This window comes from Oryx dammah, unplaced genomic scaffold, assembly GCF_014754425.2.
Source record: "Oryx dammah isolate SB20612 unplaced genomic scaffold, SCBI_Odam_1.1 HiC_scaffold_10, whole genome shotgun sequence".
NCBI lineage: Eukaryota > Metazoa > Chordata > Mammalia > Artiodactyla > Bovidae > Oryx > Oryx dammah.
The window spans coordinates 35,180,111-35,203,769 of record NW_024070194.1 but is presented as its reverse complement, the minus strand read 5'-3'; the positions used below and the strand labels follow the sequence as shown (position 1 = coordinate 35,203,769).

The 23,659-nt window shown below is 39.0% G+C and overlaps 1 protein-coding gene across 2 annotated transcripts in view; it reads left to right on the top strand.

Annotated features, from left to right (window-relative positions):
- Positions 1 to 21,099, top strand: part of MCM8 (minichromosome maintenance 8 homologous recombination repair factor) — a 55,468-nt gene extending 34,369 nt beyond the window's left edge. For both annotated transcript variants that reach the window (XM_040247900.1, XM_040247901.1), the window contains exons 15-19: positions 290 to 509; positions 845 to 1,054; positions 7,060 to 7,136; positions 18,616 to 18,805; positions 19,824 to 21,099. In XM_040247900.1, the coding sequence (XP_040103834.1) occupies positions 290 to 509; positions 845 to 1,054; positions 7,060 to 7,136; positions 18,616 to 18,805; positions 19,824 to 19,916 (790 nt within the window). In that variant the 3' untranslated portion in view covers positions 19,917 to 21,099. The remainder of the gene's footprint in view (positions 1 to 289; positions 510 to 844; positions 1,055 to 7,059; positions 7,137 to 18,615; positions 18,806 to 19,823) is intronic.
- The last annotated feature ends 2,560 nt before the right edge of the window (positions 21,100 to 23,659 follow it).

The following is a 23,659-nucleotide window of genomic DNA, read 5'->3' as shown; positions in this document are numbered from 1 at the left end:
CTAAATCATCAGAAGTCATATAGAACATAGAGAAGAATTTAGTGGTTTTGATGGTGTGAGAAAAGGCATCCTCAACATATGGGTGCATATAAGCCTGTGTACATGTGACCTGGTATGTCTCTGGAGTTGGTGGGCACATTGAATCCAGAAGCTATTGCTTGTTTCCTTAACCTAAAGCTTCATTTTTAAAGTTCTGCATGGAACTTGATTAGTAAAGAAGTGAATAAACAGCTTTCTAGGTTTTCTGTTTAATTCCAATCACTGTTTCTTCTTTCTTTCATACCTTTAGAATGGGGAGTGCCCTACTATCCAGATTTGATCTGGTCTTTATCCTGTTAGACACTCCAAATGAAGATCATGATCATTTACTCTCTGAACATGTGATTGCAATAAGGGCTGGAAAGCAGAGAGCTGTTAGCAGTGCCACAGTAGCTCGTATGAATAGTCAGGATTCAAATACTTCTATACTTGAAGTGGTTTCTGATAAGCCACTCTCAGAAAGACTAAAGGTAAGTTTCTTCTCTTTAATAATTTGGTTCAGTTTTGTTTGAAAGTCAGAGTTCAGTGTGTTGCTTGTTGTAGAGCAGTAGTGTGTAAACTTTCTTAGTAAACACCTTTTATATTATAATACTAGAGTTTGTATAAAGTTCAGTTGAGATAATCTAAGTCAGCTAGACCAAGAGCTAGAACTGCAGAGTTTGGTTTATTTGGAGAATATAACATTTATCTAAGTATTAGAATGTTTTAGAATATTATATTTATTTAAACAAGTTATTTTAGCAGAAAGATTTTATTTGCTACATATCCTTGTAATCTTGGGCCTTTTTAAAAAATCATGTTTTAGGTGGTTCCTGGAGAAACAATAGATGCAATTCCCCACCAGTTATTGAGAAAGTACATTGGCTACTCACGGCAGTATGTCTATCCAAGGCTATCCACAGAAGCTGCTCAAATTCTTCAGGATTTTTACCTTGAGCTCCGGAAACAGAGCCAGCGGTTAAGTAGCTCACCAATCACTACTAGGCAGCTGGAATCTTTGATTCGTCTAACAGAGGTTCATTTATTTTAAGTTCTTGCTCTTTTTGCTTAAAAAGGGGGTAGAGGGTTATAAGATTTCTCTTAAATTTTCTGTGTAATTATTTGCTTTTCTTCCTACTGGGTAACATTATAAATGGGTAGATAAAAATTTTAAAGGTCATGGAACTCAAAACCTATGGGATGCAGCAAAGGCAATTCTAAGAGGGAAGTTTATAGCAATACAATCCTCCCTCAAGAAACAAGAAAAATAGACAACCTAACTTCACACCTAAAACAATTGGAAAAAGAAGAACAAAAAAGCCCTCAAAATTAGTAGAAGAAATCATAAAGATCAGAGCAGAAATAAATGAAAAAGAAATGAAAGAAACAATAGTAAAGATTAATAAAACTAAAAGCTAGTTCTTTGTGAAGATACACAAAATTGACAAGCCTTTAGTGAGCCTCATCAAGAAAAAACAAAGAATCAAATCAACAAAATTAGAAATGAAAAAGGAGAGGTTAGAACAGACAATGCAGAAATACAAAGGATTATAAGAGACTATTATGAACAACTGTATGGCAATAAAATGGATAACCTGGAAGAAATGGACAGATTCTTAGAAAAGTTCAGTCTTCCAAGACTGAACAAGGAAGAAATAGAAATTATGAATAACCCAGTTATAAGCACTGAAAATTGAAGCTGTGATCAAACATCTCCCAAAAAACAAAAGCGAAGGACTAGATGGCTTCACAGGAGAGTTCTGTCAAACACTTAGAGAAGAGCTAATGCCTATTCTTCTAAAATTCTTTCAAAAAAATTGCAGAGGAAGGAACACTTCCAAACTCATTCCATAAGGCCGCCATCATTCTGATACCAAAACCAGACAAAGACAACACAAAAAAAGAAACATATAGGCCACTATCCCGAATGAAAACAGATGTAAAAATCCTCAACAAAATTTTAGCAAACAGAATTCAGCAACACATCAAAACTTATACACTACGATCAAATTGGGTTTATTGCAGGGATGCAAGGATTCTTCAATCTATGCAAATCAATAAATGCAATAAACCATATGATCATCTCAATAGATGCAGAAAAAGCCTTTGACAAAATTTAGCACCCATTTATGATTAAAACTCTTCAAAAAATGGGCATAGAAGGAACCTACCTCAACACAGTAAAAGCCATATATGATAAGCCTACAGCAAACATTATTCTCAATGGTGAAAAACTGAAAGCATTACCCCTAAGATCAGGAACAAGAAAAGGGTGTCCACTTTCACCACTATTATTCAGCATAGTTCTGGAAGTCCTAGCTACAGCAATCAGAGAAGAAAAAGAAATAAAAGGAATCCAGATCAGAAAAGAAGTAAAGCTCTCATTGTTTGCAGATGACATGACACTGTACTTAGAAAACCCTAAAAATAGTATCAGAAAATTACTAGAGCTAATCAGTGAATTTAGCAAAGTTGCAGGATACTAAATCAGTACACAGAAATCACTAGCATTTCTATATACTAACAATGAAAAATCAGAGCAATTAAGGAATCAATCCCATTCACCACTGCAACAAAAAGAATTAAATATCTAGGAATAAACTTACTAAGGAGACAATTGTACACAGAAAGTTATAAGACACTAATGAAAGAAATCAAAGATGACATAAACAGATGTAGAGGTATTCCATGTTCCTGGGTAGGAAGAACCAATATTGTGAAAATGACTATACTACCAAACACAATCTATAGATTCAGTGCCATCCCTATCACATTACCAATGACATTTTTCACAGAACTTGAACAAAAAATTTCCCAATTCATATGGAAACACAAAAGACCCCAAATAGCCAGGGCAGTCTTGAAAAAGAAGAATGGAACAAGAGGACTCAACCTTCCTGACTTCAGATTATACTACAAACCTACAGTCATCAAGACAGGATTGTACCGGCACAAAAACAGAAATATAGACCAACGGAACAAGATAGAAAGCCCAGAAATAAACCCATGCACCTATGGGTACCTTATTTTTAACAATGGAGGCAAGAATATACAATGAGGCAAAGACAGCCTCTTCAGTAAATAATGCTGGGAAAACTGGACAGCTACATGTAAAAGAATGAAATGAAAACACTTTCTAACACCATACACAAAGATAAACTCAAAATGGATTAAAGACCTAAATGTAAGACCAGAAACTAGAAAACTCTTAGAGGAAAACATAGAACACTTGATGACATAAAGCAAGATCCTCCATGACCCACCTCTGAGAGTACTAGAAATAAAAACAAAGGTAACAAAGTAGGACCCAATTAAACTTAAAAGCTTTTGCACAGCAAAGGAAACTATAAACAGGGTGAAAACACAAGCCTCAGAATGGGAGAAAAATCATGGCAAATGAAACAACTGACAAAGGATTAATTTCCAAAATATACAAGCAGCTCATACAACTCAATACCAGAAAAACAAACAACCCAATCAAAAAGTGGGAAAAAGACCTAAACAGACATTTCTCCAAAGACATACAGATGGCTAACAAACACATGAAAAGATGCCCAGCATCACTCATTATTAGAAAAATGCAAATCAAAACTACAGTGTGATATCACCTCACACTGGTCAGAATGGCCATCATCAAAAAGTCTAAAAACAATAAATGCTGGAGAAGGTGTGGAGAAAAAGGAACGTTCTTGCACTGTTGGTAGGAATATAAATTGATATAGCCACTATGCAAGATGGTATGGAGATTCCTTAAAGAACTAGGGATAAAACCACCATATGACCCAGCAATCCCACGCCTAGGCATATACCCTGCTGCTGCTACTGCTGCTAAGTTGCTTCAGTTGTGTCCGACCCCGTGCGACCCCATAGACGGCAGCCCACCAGGCTCCCTCGTCCCTGAGATTCTCCAGGCAACAACACTGGAGTGGGTTGCCATTTCCTTCTCCAATACATGAAAGTGAAAAGTGAAAGTGAAGTCGCTCAGTCGTGTCCAACTCTTTGAGACCCCATGGACTGCAGCTTACTAGGCTCCTCCATCCATGGGATTTTCCAGGCAAGAGTACTGGAGTGGGGTGCCATTGCCCTCTCTCGTATACTCTGAGGAAACCAAAATTGAAAAATACACATGTATCCCATTACTCATTGCAGCACTATTTACAATAGCTAGATCATGGAAGCAACCTAGATGTCCATCAACAGATGAATGGATAAAGAAGTTTTGGTACATATACACAATGGAATATTACTCACCCATAAAAAGGAACACATCTGAATCAGTTCTAATGAGGTGGATGAACTTAGAACCTATTATAAAGAGTAAAGTAAGTCAGAAAGAGAAGGATAAATATTGTATTTTAAACTGGAAAATTCTGAAAGAGATGGGAATACCAGACCACCTGACCTGCCTCTGAAATCTGTATGCTGGTCAGGAAGCAATAGTTAGAACTGGACATGGAACAGACTGGTTCCAAATAGGAAAAGGAGTGTGTCAGGGCTGTATATTGTCATCCTGCTTGTTTAACTTATATGCAGAGTACATCATGAGAAATGCTGGGCTGGATAAAGCACAAGCTGGATTCAAGATTGCTGGGAGAAATATCAATAACCTCATATATGCAGATGACACCACCCTTGTGGCAGAAAGTGAAGAAGAACTAAAGAGCGTCTTGATGAAAGTGAACAAGGAAAGTGAAAAAGTTGTCTTAAAGCTCAACATTCAGAAAACTAAGGTCATGGCATCTGGTCCCATCACTTCATGGCAAATAGATGGATAAACAGTGGCTGACTTTATTTTGGGGGCTCCAAAATCACTGTATATTGTGACTGCAACCATGAAATTAAAAGACGTTTACTCTTTGGAAAGTTCCGAGATCGCATATTAAAAAGCAGAGACGTTACTTTGCCAACAAAGGTCCGTCTAATCAAGGCTATAGTCTTTACATTAATCATATATGGATGTGAGAGTTGGACAAAAAGAAAGCTGGGTGCTGAAGAATTGATGCTTTTGAACTGTGGTGTTGGAGAAGGCTCTTGAGAGTCCCTTGGACTGCAAGGAGATCCAACCAGTCCATTCTAAAAGAGATCAATCCTGAGTGTTCATTGGAAGGAGTGATGTTGAAGCTGAAACTCCAATACTTTGGCCACCTGATGCCAAGAGCTGAGTCAATTGAAAAGTCAATTGAAAAGATTGAAGGCAGGAGAAGGGGATGACAGAAGATGAGATATTTGATGGCATCTCCAACTCAATGGACATGAGTTTGGGTGAACTCTGGGAGTTGGTGATGGACAGGGTGGCCTGGCATGCTGTGGTCCATGGGGTTGCAAAGAGTTGGACACAACTGAACGACTGAACTGAACGCATATATACGGAATCTAGATAAATGCTACTAAAGAGTTTATTTACAGGGCAGCAGTGGAAAAACAGACAGAAAATATACTTATGGACATGAGAGGGGAGGAGGGGGTGAGATGAATGGAAAGAGTAACATGGAAACTTACCATATGTAAAATAGATAGCCAACGGGAGTTTGCTGTATGGCTCAGGAAACTCAAATATGGGCTCTGTATCAACCTAGAGGGGTAGGATGGGGACGGAGATGGGAGGGAGTTGCAAAAGGGAGGGGATGTATGTATACCTATGGCTGATTCATGTTGAGGTTTGACAGAAAACAACAAAATTCCAGAAAGCAATTATCCTTCAGTTCAGTTCAGTTCTGTCACTCAGTTGTGTCTGACTCTTTGCGACCCCATGGACTGCAGCACACCAGACCTCCCTGTCCATCACCAACTCCTGGAATTTACTCAAACTCATGCCCATTGAATTGGTGATGCCATCCAACCATCTCATCCTCTGTCATCCCCTTCTCCTCCTGCCTTCAATCTTTCCCAGCATGAGGGTCTTTTCAGATGACTCAGCTCTTTGCATCAGGTGGCCAAAGTATTGGAGTTTCAGCTTCAACATCAGTCCTTCCAATGAATATTCATGACTGATCTCCTTTAGGATGGACTGGTTGGATATCTTTGCAGTCCAAGGGACTCTCAAGAGTCTTCTCCAACACACAGTTCAAAAGCATGAATTCTTTGGTGCTCAGCTTTCTTTATAATCAAACTCTTACATCCATACATGATTACTGGAAAAACCATGGCCTTGATTAGACAGACCTTTGTTGGCAAAGTAATGTCTCTGCTTTTTTGAATTATCCTTCAATAAAATATAAATTAAAAAAATAAAAGGTTGTCATGGGACTTCCCTGGCAGTCCAGTGGTTAAAGCTCCCTGCTCCCAATGCAGGGGGCACTGGTTTGATCCCTGGTTGGGGAACTAAGATCCTGCATGCCTCAAGGCAAGGTCTAAAAAGAAGGTTGTGGTACATTTAACATATCAAGCAATGTTTAGCCATTTTTTAAAAGCAGGACCAGTTACATACCATGTAGTGTTTTTTTTGTTTGTTTCTTTGTTTTGGTTTTTTCTTTAATGACACTTAGGGAACTCTTGAAGTTTGAAGATTCCTTAGGTTAAATAAAAATTTAGGTATTCAAAAATGAGCATATGGTAAGATGGAATGTGTCAAATATCTTAGCAGTGTTTTATTTGATACATGACAGGTCTGTAAGTGCCTATTTTTCTAACAGCATTATTACTCTTCACAAGTATGGAATGCTAAGAGAACTCTGGCAGTTAAAGTTAGCTGGGTTACAGTTTGAGCTTTTTGCTTCTAGAATCTGATTAACTCATCTTTGTTGTTTTAACAAATTAATAGTTAGGCATGATTTCCTGAAAGTAAAAGGCATAATCAAATCTTCTGGAATGAACATTCAGAAAGACGTGTTAGTAGATAAAAATGTATTTAAAAATGAGTGATAATTGTCATATTCAAGCTGTTGATAATATTTTAAAATTATGACTTTTTATATTGTAGTCTCTCCTTACAGAAGTTTTTGTGTAAAATTAATAAATGAAATAAGCTTAGATATACTTGAGCTGCTCAACGTTAAATATATTTATCTTTTGTTATCTGAAGATGGTTATTTTCTTTTAAAGGCACGAGCAAGGTTGGAATTGAGAGAGGAAGCAACTAAAGAAGATGCTGAGGACATAGTTGAAATTATGAAATACAGGTAAGAATACATTTTAAAATGCTGTTTTAAATGAAATAAAACATTCATCAAATGAAATAAAATGGTCATCATTCTGTCTTAACTTATATATTTAATTAGGCCAAGCAAAATTATTTTTAATTAATGCATTTGATCACTTATTGTCCTCAGAACAAATTATACTTTCCTGGCTTGAAATATTCCTATGTAAATAATCTTTATATGTTAAAAAAATTGTTTTTGAATGAGTAATTTTAAAATTGGGTCATATTTTAATATTTATTTGGCTGCCTTGGGTCTTAGTTGTAGCATGTGGGATCTTTGTTGTAGCCCACAGACTCTCTACAGGCTTGGTTACCCTGAGGCATGTGGGATCTCAGTTCCCAGACCAGGTATTGAACCTGCATCCCCTGCATTGCATAGCAGATTCTTAAGCACTGGACCACCAGGGAAGTCCCTGAATGATTATTGATACATTCACATAGTTCTAAAATCAATTAAAAAAAAAATGTACTTTGAGAAGGCTTGCCTCATCCTATTTACTGTCCACCCTTCCTCTTTACCAGGACACCCATTCAGTTCAGTTCAGTTCAGTCGCTCAGTCGTGTCCGACTCTTTGCGACACCATGAATCGCAGCACGCCAGGAGTTCACTCAGACTAGTGTCCATCGAGTCAGTGATGCCATCCAGCCATCTCATCCTCGGTCGTCCCCTTCTCCTCCTGCCCACAATCCCTCCCAGCATCAGAGTCTTTTCCAGTGAGTCAACTCTTCGCATGAGGTGGCCAAAGTACTGGAGCTTCAGCTTTAGCATCATTCCTTCCAAAGAAATCCCAGGGTTGATCTCCTTCAGAATGGACTGGTTGGATCTCCTTGCAGTCCAAGGGACTCTCAAGAGTCTTCTCCAACACCACAGCTCAGAAGCATCAATTCTTCGGTGCTCAGCCTTCTTCACAGTCCAAGTCTCACATCCATACATGACTACTGGAAAAACCATAGCCTTGACTAGATGGACCTTAGTCGGCAAAGTAATGTCTCTGCTTTTGAATATGCTATCTAGTTTGGTCATAACTTTTCTTCCAAGGAGTAAGCGTCTTTTCATTTCATGGCTGCAATCACCATCTGCAGTGATTTTGGAGCCCCAAAAAGTCAAGTCTGACACTGTTTCCACTGTTTCTCCATCTATTTCCCATGAAGTGATGGGACCGGATGCCATGATCTTTGTTTTCTGAATGTTGACCTTTAAGCCAACCTTTTCACTCTCCACTTTTACTTTCATCAAGAGGCTTTTTAGTTCCTCTTCACTTTCTGCCATAAGGGTGGTGTCATCTGCATATCTGAGGTGATTGATATTTCTCCCTGAAATCTTGATTCCAGCTTGTGTTTCTTCTAGCCCATCGTTTCTCATGGTGTACTCTGCATAGAAGTTAAATAAGCAGGGTGACAGTATACAGCCTTGATGTACTCCTTTTCCTCTTTGGAACCAGTCTGTTGTTCCATGTCCAGTTCTAACTGTTGCTTCCTGGCCTGCATACAGATTTCTCAAGAGGCAGGTTAGGTAGTCTGGTATTCCCATCTCTTTCATAATTTTCCGCAGTTTATTGTGATCCACACAGTCAAAGGCTTTGGCATAGTCAATAAAGCAGAAATAGATGTTTTTCTGGAACTCTCTTGCTTTTTTGATGATCCAGCGGATGTTGGCAATTTGATCTCTGGTTCCTCTGCCTTTTCTAAAACCGGCTTGAACATCAGGAAGTTCACAGTTCATGTATCGCTGAACCCTGGTTTGGAGAATTTTGAGCATTACTTTACTAGCGTGTGAGATGAGTGCAATTGTGCGGTAGTTTGAGCATTCTTTGGCACTGCCTTTCTTTCATTACTTTCTTATAAATAGCGTATGACTTACACTGTTGTTCTGTACTTTATATATCAAAATGATTATCACACTGCTCATGGCTTTCACCAACCACACAGTTACAGTTTATTTTCTTGTGATGAGAACTTTAAAGATCTCCTCTCTAGCAACTTTCAAATATACCATACAGTATTACTAACTAGTCACCATGCTTATATTACTTAAATTTATAACTGGAAGCTTGTACCTTTTGACCTCCTTCACCCACTTCACCCACCCCACCCCTTATCATCCCCTGATCCACCCCGCCCCCCCAGCCTCTAGCAACTGCCAATCCATTTTCTTATATCTTTATAAGAAAGATATAAGCTTTTTTAATTTGACAGTATATCTAGGGATCTTTCCTTATTAGGACATAGAAAGTTTTTTTTTACAGCTACATAGTATTCTATTGTTTAGATATACTGTGATATACCATAGTTTATTTAATCAGTCACCCATTGCTAGACACATGAACATTTTCCATTCTTTTGCTATTGCAAACATTGCTACAATGAGTCATCTCTGTGAGATACTTCATGTGTGGTAAGTGTATTCTAAGAAATGATATTTCTGGGTTCAAGGATCAATAAATGCATTAGGATTTGACAAACATTGCTAGTATGTGACCTTTGCATTTTATATCATTTGGTAGATCATATTTCTTAGGAGACAGAAAAAAAATTTTTTATTTTAACTGATAATATATGACTACCTTAGACATGCCATTTTTGAAAAAATCAATTAACCTAGAAGAACACATCAGATGGTAAACTGCTTGTGGTCAAGGACAACAAACAATGACACAAAGACACATGGTTTTTGCTTTGTTTTTTTTGTTTTTGTGCTTCTTGTGCTTTTTGGTTTCCTATTAGGCACGTTAACTTTTAAGAAGTGGCATATGAGAAAACATCTTGTTCTGAGTATTTTAGATAGGCATTTCAGTTAAAAAATTTTTAATAGGTTTACACATTCATATACCACAAAATTCCAAAGTTCAAACAGCATTTAATGGTAAAGTTTCTTCATATACTGTTAACTAGCTACCTAGTTCTTCCTCTTTCCTAGTGACAACAAATCAATTTTTGTGTGATTTCAGATAAAAAATATACAACTCCATATCTGTATATTCTTTTCCCCCTTTTATAGACAAAAGGTAGCATACACATTCTGTACCTCAGTTTTTCCACTAAGAAAATGATCTTGAAATCATTCCATGTCAATGCCTAAAGAGTGTCCATTTATTTTTCACAATTGCAGTGTTTCATTGTGTGGCTTTATCATAATTTAGAAACTAGTTCTTTTTAATATGCTCTCACAGTACTTAAAATATAAATCTGTTAGGAATCTGAGGCTGCAAAAATACTAATTTAAAGATGAAATTATTTTGTTAAGTAATTTTTTTTTCCCTAAGAGCTACTGTTCTGGGCTTGCTTGGAGTCAGGACCAATTGTTTCTCTTTAGCTCTGAGTAAAAGTGGTACAGCATTGCTGCCAGAGTGTGGGCTTTAAAATCTGACCTGGAGCTGCCATGGACAGGGATGGACAGGGAAGGATGCCATGGATGGACAGAGAAGCCTGGTAGGTCACAGTCCATGGGGTCGCAAAGAGTCAGACATGATTGAGCAACTGAACTGAACTGGAGCTGCCTTGGCAAGTTACACTCTGCTTTTCAGTCTCCTTTTGTGTAGAACTCAGCACAAAGGATTGTGCTCTGAGATCTTGGACATGGGGTATCTCTTCACGGTTGCTCCAGCAAAGCGCAGCCGCTGTGCCTTACCTTGGAGGAAGGGTATCTTCTCACCGCCGCCCCTCCTGACCTTGAACGTGGAATAGGCCCTCCTGCGCCACACAGCCACCGCTCCTTGGACATGGGGTGGCTCCTCCCAGCCGCCGCCCCTGGCCTCGGACGTGGGGTAGCTTCTCTCGGCTGCTCTTGTGCTGTGGTAGCCTGGCTCTCTCAACTGCCGCCCCGACCTCGGACGTAGGGTAGCTCCTCTCGGCCGTTCCTGTGCTGTCGCAGCCTGGCACTGTCGGCCACTGCCCCGACCTCGGACATGGGGTAACTCCTCTTGGCCGCTGCCCCTCAGGCATAGGGTCCTCCCGGCTTCTGCCCCTGACCTCGGAGGTGGGGTAGCTCCTCTCAGCCGCACTATGTGCCCCAGTCGCAGCTGCCCACGCTGTGTGCCGGTCGCAGATAAAAAAAACATGTCCTTTTCATTATAGGGGACTGGAATGCAAAAGTAGGAAGTCAAGAAACACCTGGAGTAACAGGCAAATTTGGCCGTGCAATACAGAGTGAAGCAGGGCAAAGACTAATAGAGTTTTGCCAAGAAAATGCACTGGTCATAGCAAACACCATCTTCCAACAACACAAGAGAAGACTCTACACATGGACATCACGAGATGGTCAACACCAAAATCAGATTGATTATATTCTTTGCAGCCAAAGATGGAGAACCTCTATACAGTCAACAAAAACAAGACCAGGAGCTGACTGTGGCTCAGATCATGAACTCCTTCTTGCCAAATTCAGACTTAAATTGAAGAAAGTAGGGAAAATCAATAGACCATTCAAGTATGACCTAAATCAAATCCCTTATGATTATACAGTGGAAGTGAGAAATAGATTTAAGGGACTAGATCTGATAGATAGAGTGCCTGATGAACTATGGACTGAGGTTCGGGACACTGTACAGGAGACAAAGATCAAGACCATCCCCATGGAAAAGCAATGCAAAACAGCAAAATGGCTGTCTGGGGAGGCCTTACAAATAGCTGAGAAAAGAAGAGAAGCGAAAAGCAAAGGAGAAAAGGAAAGATATAAGCATCTGAATGCAGAGTTCCAAAGAATAGCAAGAAGAGATAAGAAAGCCTTCCTCAGTGATCAGTGCAAAGAAACAGAGGAAAACAACAGAATGGGAAAGACTAGAGATCTCTTTAAGAAAATTAGAGATACCAAGGGAACATTTCATGCAAAGATGGGCTCGATAAAGGACAGAAATGGTATGGACCTAACAGAAGCAGAAGATATTAAGAAGAGGTGGCAAGAATACACAGAATTGTACAAAAAAGATCTTCATGACCAAGATAATCACAATGGTGTGATCACTCACCTAGGGCCAAACATCCTGGAATGTGGGGTCTAGTGGGCCTTAGAAAGCATCACTACGAACAAAGCTAGTGGAGGTGATGGAATTCCAGTTGAGCTGTTTCAAATCCTGAAAGATGATGCTGTCAAAGTGCTGCACTCAATATGCCAGCAAATTTGGAAAACTCAGCAGTGCCCACAGGACTGGAAAAGGTCAGTTTTCATTCCAATCCCAAAGAAAGGCAATACCAAAGAATGCTCAAACTACTGCACAATTGCACTCATCTCACACGCTAGTAAAGTAATGCTCAAAATTCTCCAAGCCAGGCTTCAGCAATACGTAAACCTGAACTTTCTGATGTTCAAGCTGGTTTTAGAAAAGGCAGAGGAACCAGAGATCAAATTGCCAACATCCGCTGGATCATCAAAATAGCAAGAGAGTTCCAGAAAAACATCTGTTTCTGCTTTATTGACTATGCCAAAGCCTTTGACTATGTGGATCACAATAAACTGGAAAATTCTGAAAGAGGTGGCAGTACCAGACCAACTGACCTGCCGGTTAAGAAACCTATATGCAGGTCAGGAAGCAACAGTTAGAACTGAACATGGAACAACAGACTGGTTCCAAATAGGAAAAGGAGTACGTCCAGGCTGTATATTGTCACCCTGCTTATTTAACTTCTATGCAGAGTACACCATGAGAAACGCTGGGCTGGAAGAAGCACAAGCTGGAATCAAGATTGCCAGAGATATCAGAAATATTGGGAGAAATATCAATCACCTCAGATATGCAGATGACACCACCCTTATGGCAGAACGTGAAGAGGAACTCAAAAGCCTCTTGATGAAAGTGAAAGAGGAGAGTGAAAAAGTTGGCTTAAGGCTCAACATTCAGAAAACAAAGATCATGGCATCTGGTCCCATCACTTCATGGGAAATAGATGGGGAAACAGTGGAAACGGTGTCAGACTTTATTTTTTTTGGGCTCCAAAATCACTGCAGATGGTGATTGCAGTCATGAAATTAAAAGACACTTACTCCTTGGAATGAAATTTATGACCAACCTAGATAGCATGTTGAAAAGCAGAGACATTACTTTGGCAACAAAGGTCTGTCTAGTCAAGGCTATGGTTTTTCCAGTGGTCATGTATGGATGCGAGAGTTGGACTGTGAAGAAAGCTGAGCGCCAAAGAATTGATGCTTTTGAATTGGGGTGTTGGAGAAGACTCTTGAGAGTCCCTTGGACTGCAAGGAGATCCAACCAGTCCATTCTGAAGGAGATCAGCCCTGGGATTTCTTTGGAAGGAATGATGCTGAAGCTGAAACTCCAGCAGTTTGGCCACCTCATGTGAAGAGTTGACTCATTGGAAAAGACTCTGATGCTGGGAGGGATTGGGGGCAGGAGGAGAAAGGGACGACACAGGATGAGATGGCTGGATGGCATCACTGACTCGATGGACCTGAGTCTGAGTGAACTCTGGGAGTTGGTGATGGACAGGGAGGCCTGACATGCTGTGATTCATGGGGTCGCAAAGAGTCGGACACGACTGAGCTACTGAACTGACTGACTGTGGTAAAAATTACGAAACTTGCTGCTTTGTGCTAGAGAACCTCCAGTTGGTATTTATAAACAACCTTATAAATACTAGAATTACTAGACTTCCTCATACAGAATATTGCCAGGACTCACTATAGTGAGCAGACTATGAAATAAAGGAATGGCCACAAAAACCAATGACTTTCCCGACTTCTAGTGGGATGAGACCAATAGGAAACTGAGAATCTGACCTAACAGAGATCCAGAGTAAGTCACTGAAGCCAACCAAAATTCTAGAAATCTTTGTACTTTAAACATTTTTCCTAATTAAAAACAGGGACCAACAATAGAGACTTATTGTTTAATGACAGGAAGCTGCTTCTTTGCTCACAATCTCAAGTGCATGTATCATTCTCTTTCATTCTCTTTAGGCCAGTGTATCCTGGCCTTAAGCTCTCTACCTTTGGCAGTGGACCCAGATTGCCACTCCTGGTTTTCTTTTCTTTTTATTGAACTCTTGCCCTTTCTTTGGGTCTTCTAGTGCCTGGTTCTACTAACAAATGTCATGTGCTCTGAATCATTTGACTGTTGGCAAATCAAGGGGCAGATTACCTCAGCAACTCGCTTTCACCTGTAACATTCATTTTTTGAGGCTTTATCTTTCATCAGTTTCCCAAGACCTCAGACCCGACTGCCTCAAGTAGCCACTCTGGTGTTTCTCTACAGTAAATCCATGGTTCTGTGGATGCCATGGATTAGTTCTCATATCTGAGCATTATACTTAAATTTTAATTGCCTTTTTGATAAAAATGCTATAGTTGTCATTTATGATTAGTTCTACATGTCTGAATACTCATGTCAAACAATGTTTGCATGTGCTTTTCCTTATGGAAATTGTATTTGTTTCTACTTGTCAAAGTTGCCATGCTGATGAAACTGAATTAACTTCAGACTGTCAGTTTTCTTCTGGGATCCTGAAAAAAGAGGTCTCATGATTAAGTGTAAATAGCATCCACATCAGATTATGAGTTTGTGTCCCTGAATTGCTTGAGTATTTACCAACTTTTATAAAAATGTTCAGAGGAAAAAAAAAGGTTAGTTTGATTCCAAGGGAGAAGGAAATGGCAATCCACTCCAGTACTCTTGCCTGGAAAATTCCACAGACAGAGGAGCCTGGTGGGCTATAGTCCATGGGGCCGTAGAGTCGGACACGACTGAGCGACTTCACTTTCTTCTTTCTTTCTTTGATTCCAAATGATTGGAATTACCTAGCATTATTTCCATGGTAGAGATCAAGACCCAATTAAACACACCTGAGACTAGATTGTGAACTATCTGTTTTGTTATAATTAACATACTTTCTGTCCTTAGTCTAAACTCTGTGAGAGAAGAGAGTTATCTGTCACATTTAACTGCTGTACTCCCAGGGCCCAGACTCATGCCTTGCACACAGTAGGCTCTCAGTAAATATACTACATTGATTTTTAGGTTGATTTTAGTAATCATTTTTCATTCATTAAATCTTCCATTTCAGAGTTTCTGTCTCTTTAGCTTTGAATATTTGTCTTTAACATGGTTTTGAACCTGTAAAATTACATTTTAACTGGGAAGCAGAAGCCTAAATAATAAAAATCTAAACTGATGACAGTATATCATAGAGCACATAGCTATAAAAACTACATGTTTATGGGCAACAGTTCATATAAGCTTTCTCTGCAAATATACTAGGAAGTAGAAGAGAATAGAGCCACCTTCAGAGGTTGAGAGATCATTGTGAGCTATTTCTGTGTAAGGAAAGTAACTCAAACATTTTACATACTTTTCTTCAAATCTGAAGCAGTGTAGCTCAGACTCAGATCCCAGATATGACACTTAATTAGCTTTGTAACCTTTGGCAAGTCACTTAACCTTAGAAGATTTTGTATCTTCATCTGTAAAATGGAAATAAGAATAATCCTCAAGTAACTGGAAAAGGTCAGTTTTCATTCCAATCCCAAAGAAAGGCAATACCAAAGAATGTTCAAACTACTGCACAATTGCACTCATCTCACACACTAGTAAAGTAATGCTCAAAATTCTCCAAGCCAGGCTTCAGCAATACGTGAACCGTGAACTTCCAGATGTTCAAGCTGGTTTTAGAAAAGGCAGAGGAACCAGAGATCAAATAGCCAACATCCGCTGGATCATCAAAAAAGCAAGAGAGTTCCAGAAAAACATCTATTTCTGCTTTATTGACTATGCCAAAGCCTTTGACTGTGTGGATCACAATAAACTGTGGAAAATTCTGAAAGAGATGGCAATACCAGACCAACTGACCTGCCTCTTGAGAAACCTATATGCAGATCAGGAAGCAACAGTTAGAACTGGACATGGAACAACAGACTGGTTCCAAATAGGAAAAGGAGTACGTCAAGGCTGTATACTGTCACCCTGCTTATTTAACTTCTATGCAGAGTACACCATGAGAAACGCTGGGCTGGAAGAAGCACAAGCTGGAATCAAGATTGCCGGAAGAAATATCAATCACCTCAGATATGCAGATGACACCACCCTTATGGCAGAAAGTGAAGAGGAACTCAAAAGCCTCTTGATGAAAGTGAAAGAGGAGAGTGAAAAAGTTGACTTAAAGCTCAACATTCAGAAAACGAAGATCATGGCATCTGGTCCCATCACTCCATGGGAAAATAGATGGGGAAACAGTAGAAACAGTGTCAGACTTCATTTTTTTGGGCTCCAAAATCACTGCAGATGGTGACTGCAGCTGTGAACTTAAAAGACACTTACTCCTTGGAATGAAATTTATGACCAACCTAGATAGCATGTTGAAAAGCAGAGACATTACTTTGGCAACAAAGGTCTGTCTAGTCAAGGCTATGGTTTTTCCAGTAGTCGTGTATGGATGTGAGAGTTGGACTGTGAAGAAAGCTGAGTGCTGAAGAATTGATGCCTTTGAACTGTGGTGTTGGAGAAGACTCTTGAGAGTCCCTTGAACTGCAATATCCAACCAGTCCATTCTAAAGGAGATCAGTCCTGGGTGTTCTTTGGAAGGACTGATAATAAAGCTGAAACTCCAATACTTTGGCCACCTCATGCGAAGAGTTGACTCATTGGAAAAGACTCTGATGCTGGGAGGGATTGGGGGCAGGAGGAAAAGGGGACGACAGAGGATGAGATGGCTGGATGGCATCACCAACTCGATGGAGGTGAGTTTGAGTGAACTCTGGGAGTTGGTGATGGACAGGGGGGCCTGGTGTGCTGCGATTCATGGGGTCGGAAAGAGTCGGACATGACTGAGTGACTGAACTGAACTGAATAAAATTGCTGGAAGAGCTAAATCAGACACATGGTTCAGTTCAGTTCATTTGCTCAGTCATGTCCAACTGTGTGACTCTATGGACTGCAGCACACCATGGTTCTCTCTCCACCTCCCGGAGCTTGCTCAAACTCGATGTCCGTTGAGTCAGTGATGCCATCCGACCATCTTGTTCTCTGTTGTCGCTTTCTCCTCCTGACTTCAGTCTTTCCCAGTATCAGGGTCTTTTCCAATGAGTTGGCTCTTCTCATCAGGTGGCCAAAGTATTGGAGCTTTAGCTTCAGCATCAGTCTTTCCAATGAACATTCAGGGTTGATTTCCTTTAGGATTGACTGGTTTGATGCAAGGAGAGCAAACCAGTGCTTGGTAAATAAATATAATTATATACTAGCTATTATATATACTAGCTATTATAATTGACATAGTTGCCTAAAGCATTTGTGACGACTGTTCTATGAGAAATAAGAACATGGTAAATTATATGGTATGGTCTTCCCTGGTGGCTCAGTGGTAAAGAATACACCTGCCAATGAAGGGAAGATCTCCTGGAGAAGGAAATGCCAACTCCAGTATTCTTTCCTGGGAAATCTCATTTACAGAGGGGCCTGTACATGAGGCTCCCCTGACGGGCTGCAGTCCATACAGTTGCAAAAAAAGAGTGGGACACAACTTAGTGATTAAAGAACAACAACAAATAATATAGTAAAGTAGTTAATTATAAAAAATTATGCTATATATTTCTAGGGAATACACATATTCATCTATTATTAGTTACTACAATCTTATTTGGATGACTCATTCCTTTATGTACAGCTTATTCTTTTTCATGTGGGCTCTTATCCAGGGAACAAAATGAAGCTGTGTTTTTAATAACCCTTTGAATTCATAACTACAAGCTCCTTAAGGGCAGGAATTGTACCTGTTTTGTTTTACCATGGGAAGCCTACTGTCTAGTGACCAATTTATATTTGATTAATTAACTCATTAAATAACATCTTTGCCTCTGAGCCTGGCTGTGAGATTATATATAAGCCGAGAATTAAGGGCAGGCAATCAGCAACAGGGCTGGACTAGAGAGGATGACTAATCTCTAACTGGTACTTTCAGACTTCTGGCTAAAATTCACTGTGAATTATGTATTTCCCTGATGATGTGAAAATAAGAAAGCAGCAAGAGCTGGAGAAATAGGTGTATCCTTTAATATCTAACCATCATTACTGCAACTCAGCAGAACCTTTCTACTTCATTCCCAGAGTATTTTACAACACATTTTATTTCCCAGCTGCTGCCCTAGGAGCTGGGAAGACATCTTTACCAAGGAAAGCCTAAATTTAGTATGTTTAGAATTTTTTTTTTTCATGAATCAAAGAGAATGTTCCAAGTATTTATATTGTAGCCTGTTAACTTTGTATTTTTATGCAAAAATTCATTTGCATTTCTTTTTCTAAATATAGGGAGTTTCTTAAAAAGTGGTAGTTATGTCCAAAATATTTTTATCCCCGACCAGTCCATACATAGTTAATTCACTATCACCACTCAGTAAATACATGTTTAAATCTTTGTTGCCTGAGCCTCAGGGCTACTTCCACATTTTTCTTTTTATAACTTGGGCAAAAATTTCTATAGCTGAAACACATTGGGTAACTGTTTTTCTTTCCTTCCATAAGCATGTTAGGAACTTACTCTGATGAATTTGGGAACCTAGATTTTGAACGATCCCAGCATGGTTCTGGAATGAGCAACAGGTCAGCAGCAAAAAGATTTATTTCTGCTCTCAACAATATTGCCGAAAGAACTTACAATAATTTATTTCAGTTTCATCAACTTCAACAGATTGCCAAAGAGTTAAACATTCAGGTATGATAAAATAAATAATTAGTAAATCTTTTTATAATAATTTCAGGAGGGCTTTATTCGTATAGAAGAACTTTTAAATGTCAAAAGATTTAGACTAAAGTCATGGAATAGGCTGTTTTGGAGTATTTAAAACACACGCTTGTTTTATTTAAGATATAAAATTAGTTGCTCAGAGCTTTAAAAAAAACAGTTTTTATCTAAAATTCAAACTTCTTTTCAAAAGTTTTCAACATCTTGATGTGAGAAACATAGCAAGTTTCCATGTTATTCTGACAGTCTCTGTGGGCAAGTCATCTTACACATCATTGAACCTCAGTTTTCTCATTTGTTAAATGGACATGATTCCACTTGATCTAACTACTTACAAGTCTTATTGAAAATGGGTATAATAGCACTTTATAGGGGAGAAGGCAATGGCACCCTACTCCAGTACTCCTGCCTGGAGATGGAGGAGCCTGGTAGGCTGCAGTCCATGGGGTCGCTGAGGGTCGGACACAACTTAGCGACTTCACTTTCACTTTTCACTTTCATGCATTGGAGAAGGAAATGGCAACCCACTCCAGTATTCTTGCCTGGAGAATCCCAGGGACGGGGGAGCCTGGTGGACTGCCGTCTCTGGGGTCACACAGAGTCAGGCACGACTGAAGTGACTTAGCAGCAGCAGCAGCAGCAGCACTTTATAGATTTTTTTTTCTTTCCAGGATTCATAATAGCACTTTAAACATGTAAAACAGTTTATATGGAAAACTGCTCATTCAATTTCAAAAGTTAGTCTAATTTTTATTTTGAAGCTAAGCTAAAACAATATAAAAGATTCTATGCATACTGGAGTTATTTTTGATTAGCTAGGTGTTATAGAATCCTAGGTTTGTATGTAGGCAGCTTTCTCTGTAAGAAGTACAAATGATTTTATTTGCCCAAAAAACTTGACAATTGTATATTACTGTTTGAGAGATTAATTTTAAAAATCACATTTTTTGCATATTATTTAACAGGCTCTTTTATTATTTTCTACTAGGTTGCTGATTTTGAAAATTTTATTGGATCACTAAATGACCAAGGTTATCTCTTGAAAAAAGGCCCAAAGGTTTACCAACTTCAAACTATGTAAAAGGACTACCAAGCCAGGCTGTGCTGGGTTTGTTGTGAAGAATATGCAAAAAAAAAAACTGTTCTCTGAAAATGACATCCCAAATGTAATAGGAAAAGAGAGTTGAACCAATTTAAGTGATAAAATCATGTGTTAATTTTTTACTTCTCCAGAAGACTAAAAATATTTTACATTTTATCTAAATGATGTAATTAGAAGTTATTTATAGTTTTGTTTTTGATCTTTCTTTTATTCTTATAAATATTTCATGGTTGTGCATATCAAATATTCATCTGCGTAAACAGTAACAAGGTTACATTTAAATATTTAAATAGTTCTGACACACAAAATTGAGCATCTTATAGAAATAAATTGACGCCAACTTTCAATTCCCCACAATTTTGGAAATATTGTATATTGACTTTTTAAAATTTAATTTTTTTTCTTTATTCTTTTTTACTAGCTGTGCAGTGCAGCTTATAGGATCTTAGTTCACTGACCAGGGATTGAACCTGGACCCTTAGCAGTGAAAGCATGGAGTCCTAACTATTTGGACTGCCAGGGAATTCCCTTAGCTTTATTTACTGACTTTGATTTATAACATGATATAAGCTTCATGTGTAATTAGACTTCTGTATATACTATTTCCTCTTCACCTAAAGTCTAGTGTCCATCCATATATTGACATATTAAGCTTAACATCGTAGCTAATGAAAAAAAATTAAATAGCTGTGCAAGACTATAGCAGCCTCTGTTCTACTCTTCCACGTGCCTCAATTTTCTGTTCAGTCTCAACTGTTCTCCCATTTACCTCCATTTTTCTAAAGGACATGCTACTAGTGCTAATTTTTTTTTTTTTCCGAAAAGTACACTTGATATATAATACTGTATTAGTTCCAGATGTACAGCAAAGTGATTTGGTTATCCATATATATGTGTATATTATATTCTTTTTTCTATTTTCCATTATAGTGTATTATAACATACTGAATATAGTTCCCTATGCTATACAGTAAATTCTTGTTATCTATCTATAGTAATGCTCTTCTTCAGTTTTAAAAATTATACTGACGTTTTACCTACCTCAGAATATAGTTCTTTTAAACCCTTCTATGTATATACATACATATACACTTCCCCATTTCTTTCCAGTTTAGTTATATATCGTAATTTTTAGTTAAATCTAGTGAAAAGGCTGGCTTGAAACTCAACATTCAAAAAACTAAGATCATGGCATCTGGTCCAGTCACTTCATGGCAAATAGATGGGGAAACAATGGAAACAGTGACAGACTTTATTTTCTTGGGCTCCAAGATCACTACAGATGGTGACTGCAGCCATGAAATTAAAAGACGCTTGCTCTTTGAAAGAAAAGCTATGACCAACCTAGACAGCATATTAAAAAGGATTGACATTACTTTGCCAACAAAGGTCCATCTAGTGAAGGCTATGGTTTTTCCAGTAGTCATGTATGGATGTGAGAGTTGGACTATAAAGAAAGCTGAGTGCTGAAGAATTGATGCTTTTGAACTGTGGTGTTGGAGGAGATTCTTCAGGGTCCCTTGGACTCCAAGGAGATCCAACCAGTCCATCTGAAAGGAAATCAGTCCTGAATATTCATTGGAAGGACTGATGCTGAAGCTGAAACTCCAATATTTTGGCCACCTGATGCGAAGAACTGATTCATTGGAAAAGACCATGATGCTGGGAAAGATTGAAAGCAGGAGAAGACGGGGACAACAGAGGATGAGATGGTTAGATGGCATCACCAACTTGATGGACATGAGTTTGAGCAAGCTCCAGGAGTTGGTGATGGACAGGGAGGCCTGGTGTGCTGCAGTCCATGGGGTTGCAAAGAGTCAGACACGACTGAACGACTGAACTGAACATAGCCTTAATGTTACTGTGTCTATTGAATATTATTCATCTCCTTCCTTGTATACTTTTTTCCCCCTTAAAATTAATAATTTGTTTTTCAACTACTTAGCTTTCTATGTACCGACCACTAATTTGAACCCAAGGCTCCACTACAAGTGTAAGTCTCCTCCCAGAATATGCAGATAAACCAAAAAACCTATTTTAACTGGAGACCTCTCCTGGAATTCTCTGGCCCTTTCCAATCTGAACTACATATCTGTCTGGGACTTCTCATTTTCTCTCCCATTTCCTGGCCCCTCTTTCTCATTTTACTCCCTCATTTTCTAATAGCTTCCTGAGGAAGAGTTTATGAGTTACATTCTACCCTTATTCCTGGACTGACAGTTTGGGCATAGAATTTTAGTTTGGAAATCATCTTCACTCAGAATTTTAGATATTGCTCTATTGCTTTTACTTTTCAGTGTTGCTGTTTGGAAATCCAAAGCCATTTTTATTTTTGGCATGTGACCTTTATTTCCTCTTGACAAGCTATTTGTATCTTCCCTTTTGCTATGGTGTTCTGAAATTTTTTATAGTGTTTAGTAACTATCCTGCTGGTTTCTCATGCCAAAAATGTTGGGAGTTATCTTAATTTTCTCTTATCCCCTAATCAGTCCATCAACAAATCCTCTTAGTACTATCTTTAGAACATCTGAAACCTGATTACTTTTCATTACTTCCAGTTCCATATTCTGGCTCAATTAATCATCTTTTCTCCAGCTTCACAAGGACAAAGACTGCTTTATTCACCACTATGGCCCTAGCATGTAAAACAGATTTTGACTACATACCCCTGTGAGGTGAACACACATAAAGTGGGTTCAGTTCAGTTCAGTTCAGTCACTCAGTTGTGTCTGACTCTGCAATGCCATGGACTGCATCACGCCAGGTTTCCCTGTCCATCACCGACTCCCAGAGCTTGCTCAAACTCCATGTCCACTGAGTCAGTGATGCCATCCAACCATCTCATCTTCTGTTGTCCCCTTCTCCTCCTGCCTTCAATCTTTCCCAGCATCGAGGTCTTTTCCAATGAGTCAGTTCTTTGCATCAGGTGGCCAGAGTATTGGAGATTGAGCTTCAGCCTCAGTCCTCCCAATGAATATAAAGTGGGTGATTATACCATTTATAATGGGTTCAATCCCTGATCTGGGAAGATCTCACATGCTGCAGAACAGCTAAGTCCAAGTGTCACAATTATTGAAACTGCTGTAGAGCCAGGGTGCCACAGCTACTGAAGCCTGTAGGCCCTAGAGCCCATGCTCTGCAACAAGAGAAGCCACCTCAATTAGAAGCCCACACACCACTAGAAAGTAGCCTCTGCTTGCAGCAACCCACGCAACAATGAAGACCCAGCACAGCCAAAAATATTTTTTAAAAGAATATAGAAAAAACAAGAGAATAAAATGTGTTTCTAGTAACAAGAAGGAGGCATTCTCCTTCATTTCTCTCTGGGAAGTTGCTCAAAAGCAATGAGGAAACTGAAGAACAAAAATATATAGTCCATCTTCTGTGAACTAGGAAACAACTGAGACCCCCAAACCCCAACACTAGGAAGATCTGCCAAAAGTTTCCAGGCAGCCTTGCATGAGGGAGGCAGAGATAATGCCTGTGACTGAAGATTTCTGAAGGAAGCAATAAAGTATCTCTCAAAGTAGACTTTGCACTCCTATTGGGGCAAAAAGTAAAACTACCATTGCGATACTGTGAATAGAGTGTACAGATGACAGCAGCAGCTTCTCTGGACCTAGCTGAAGTATAAGAAGTAAAAGGAGAGGTTAAATGAGAAGTCGTTTAGGTAAGCCACTTTAAAGGAGAAAACAAATCTGGCTGTCCTCAAATTTCTCCAA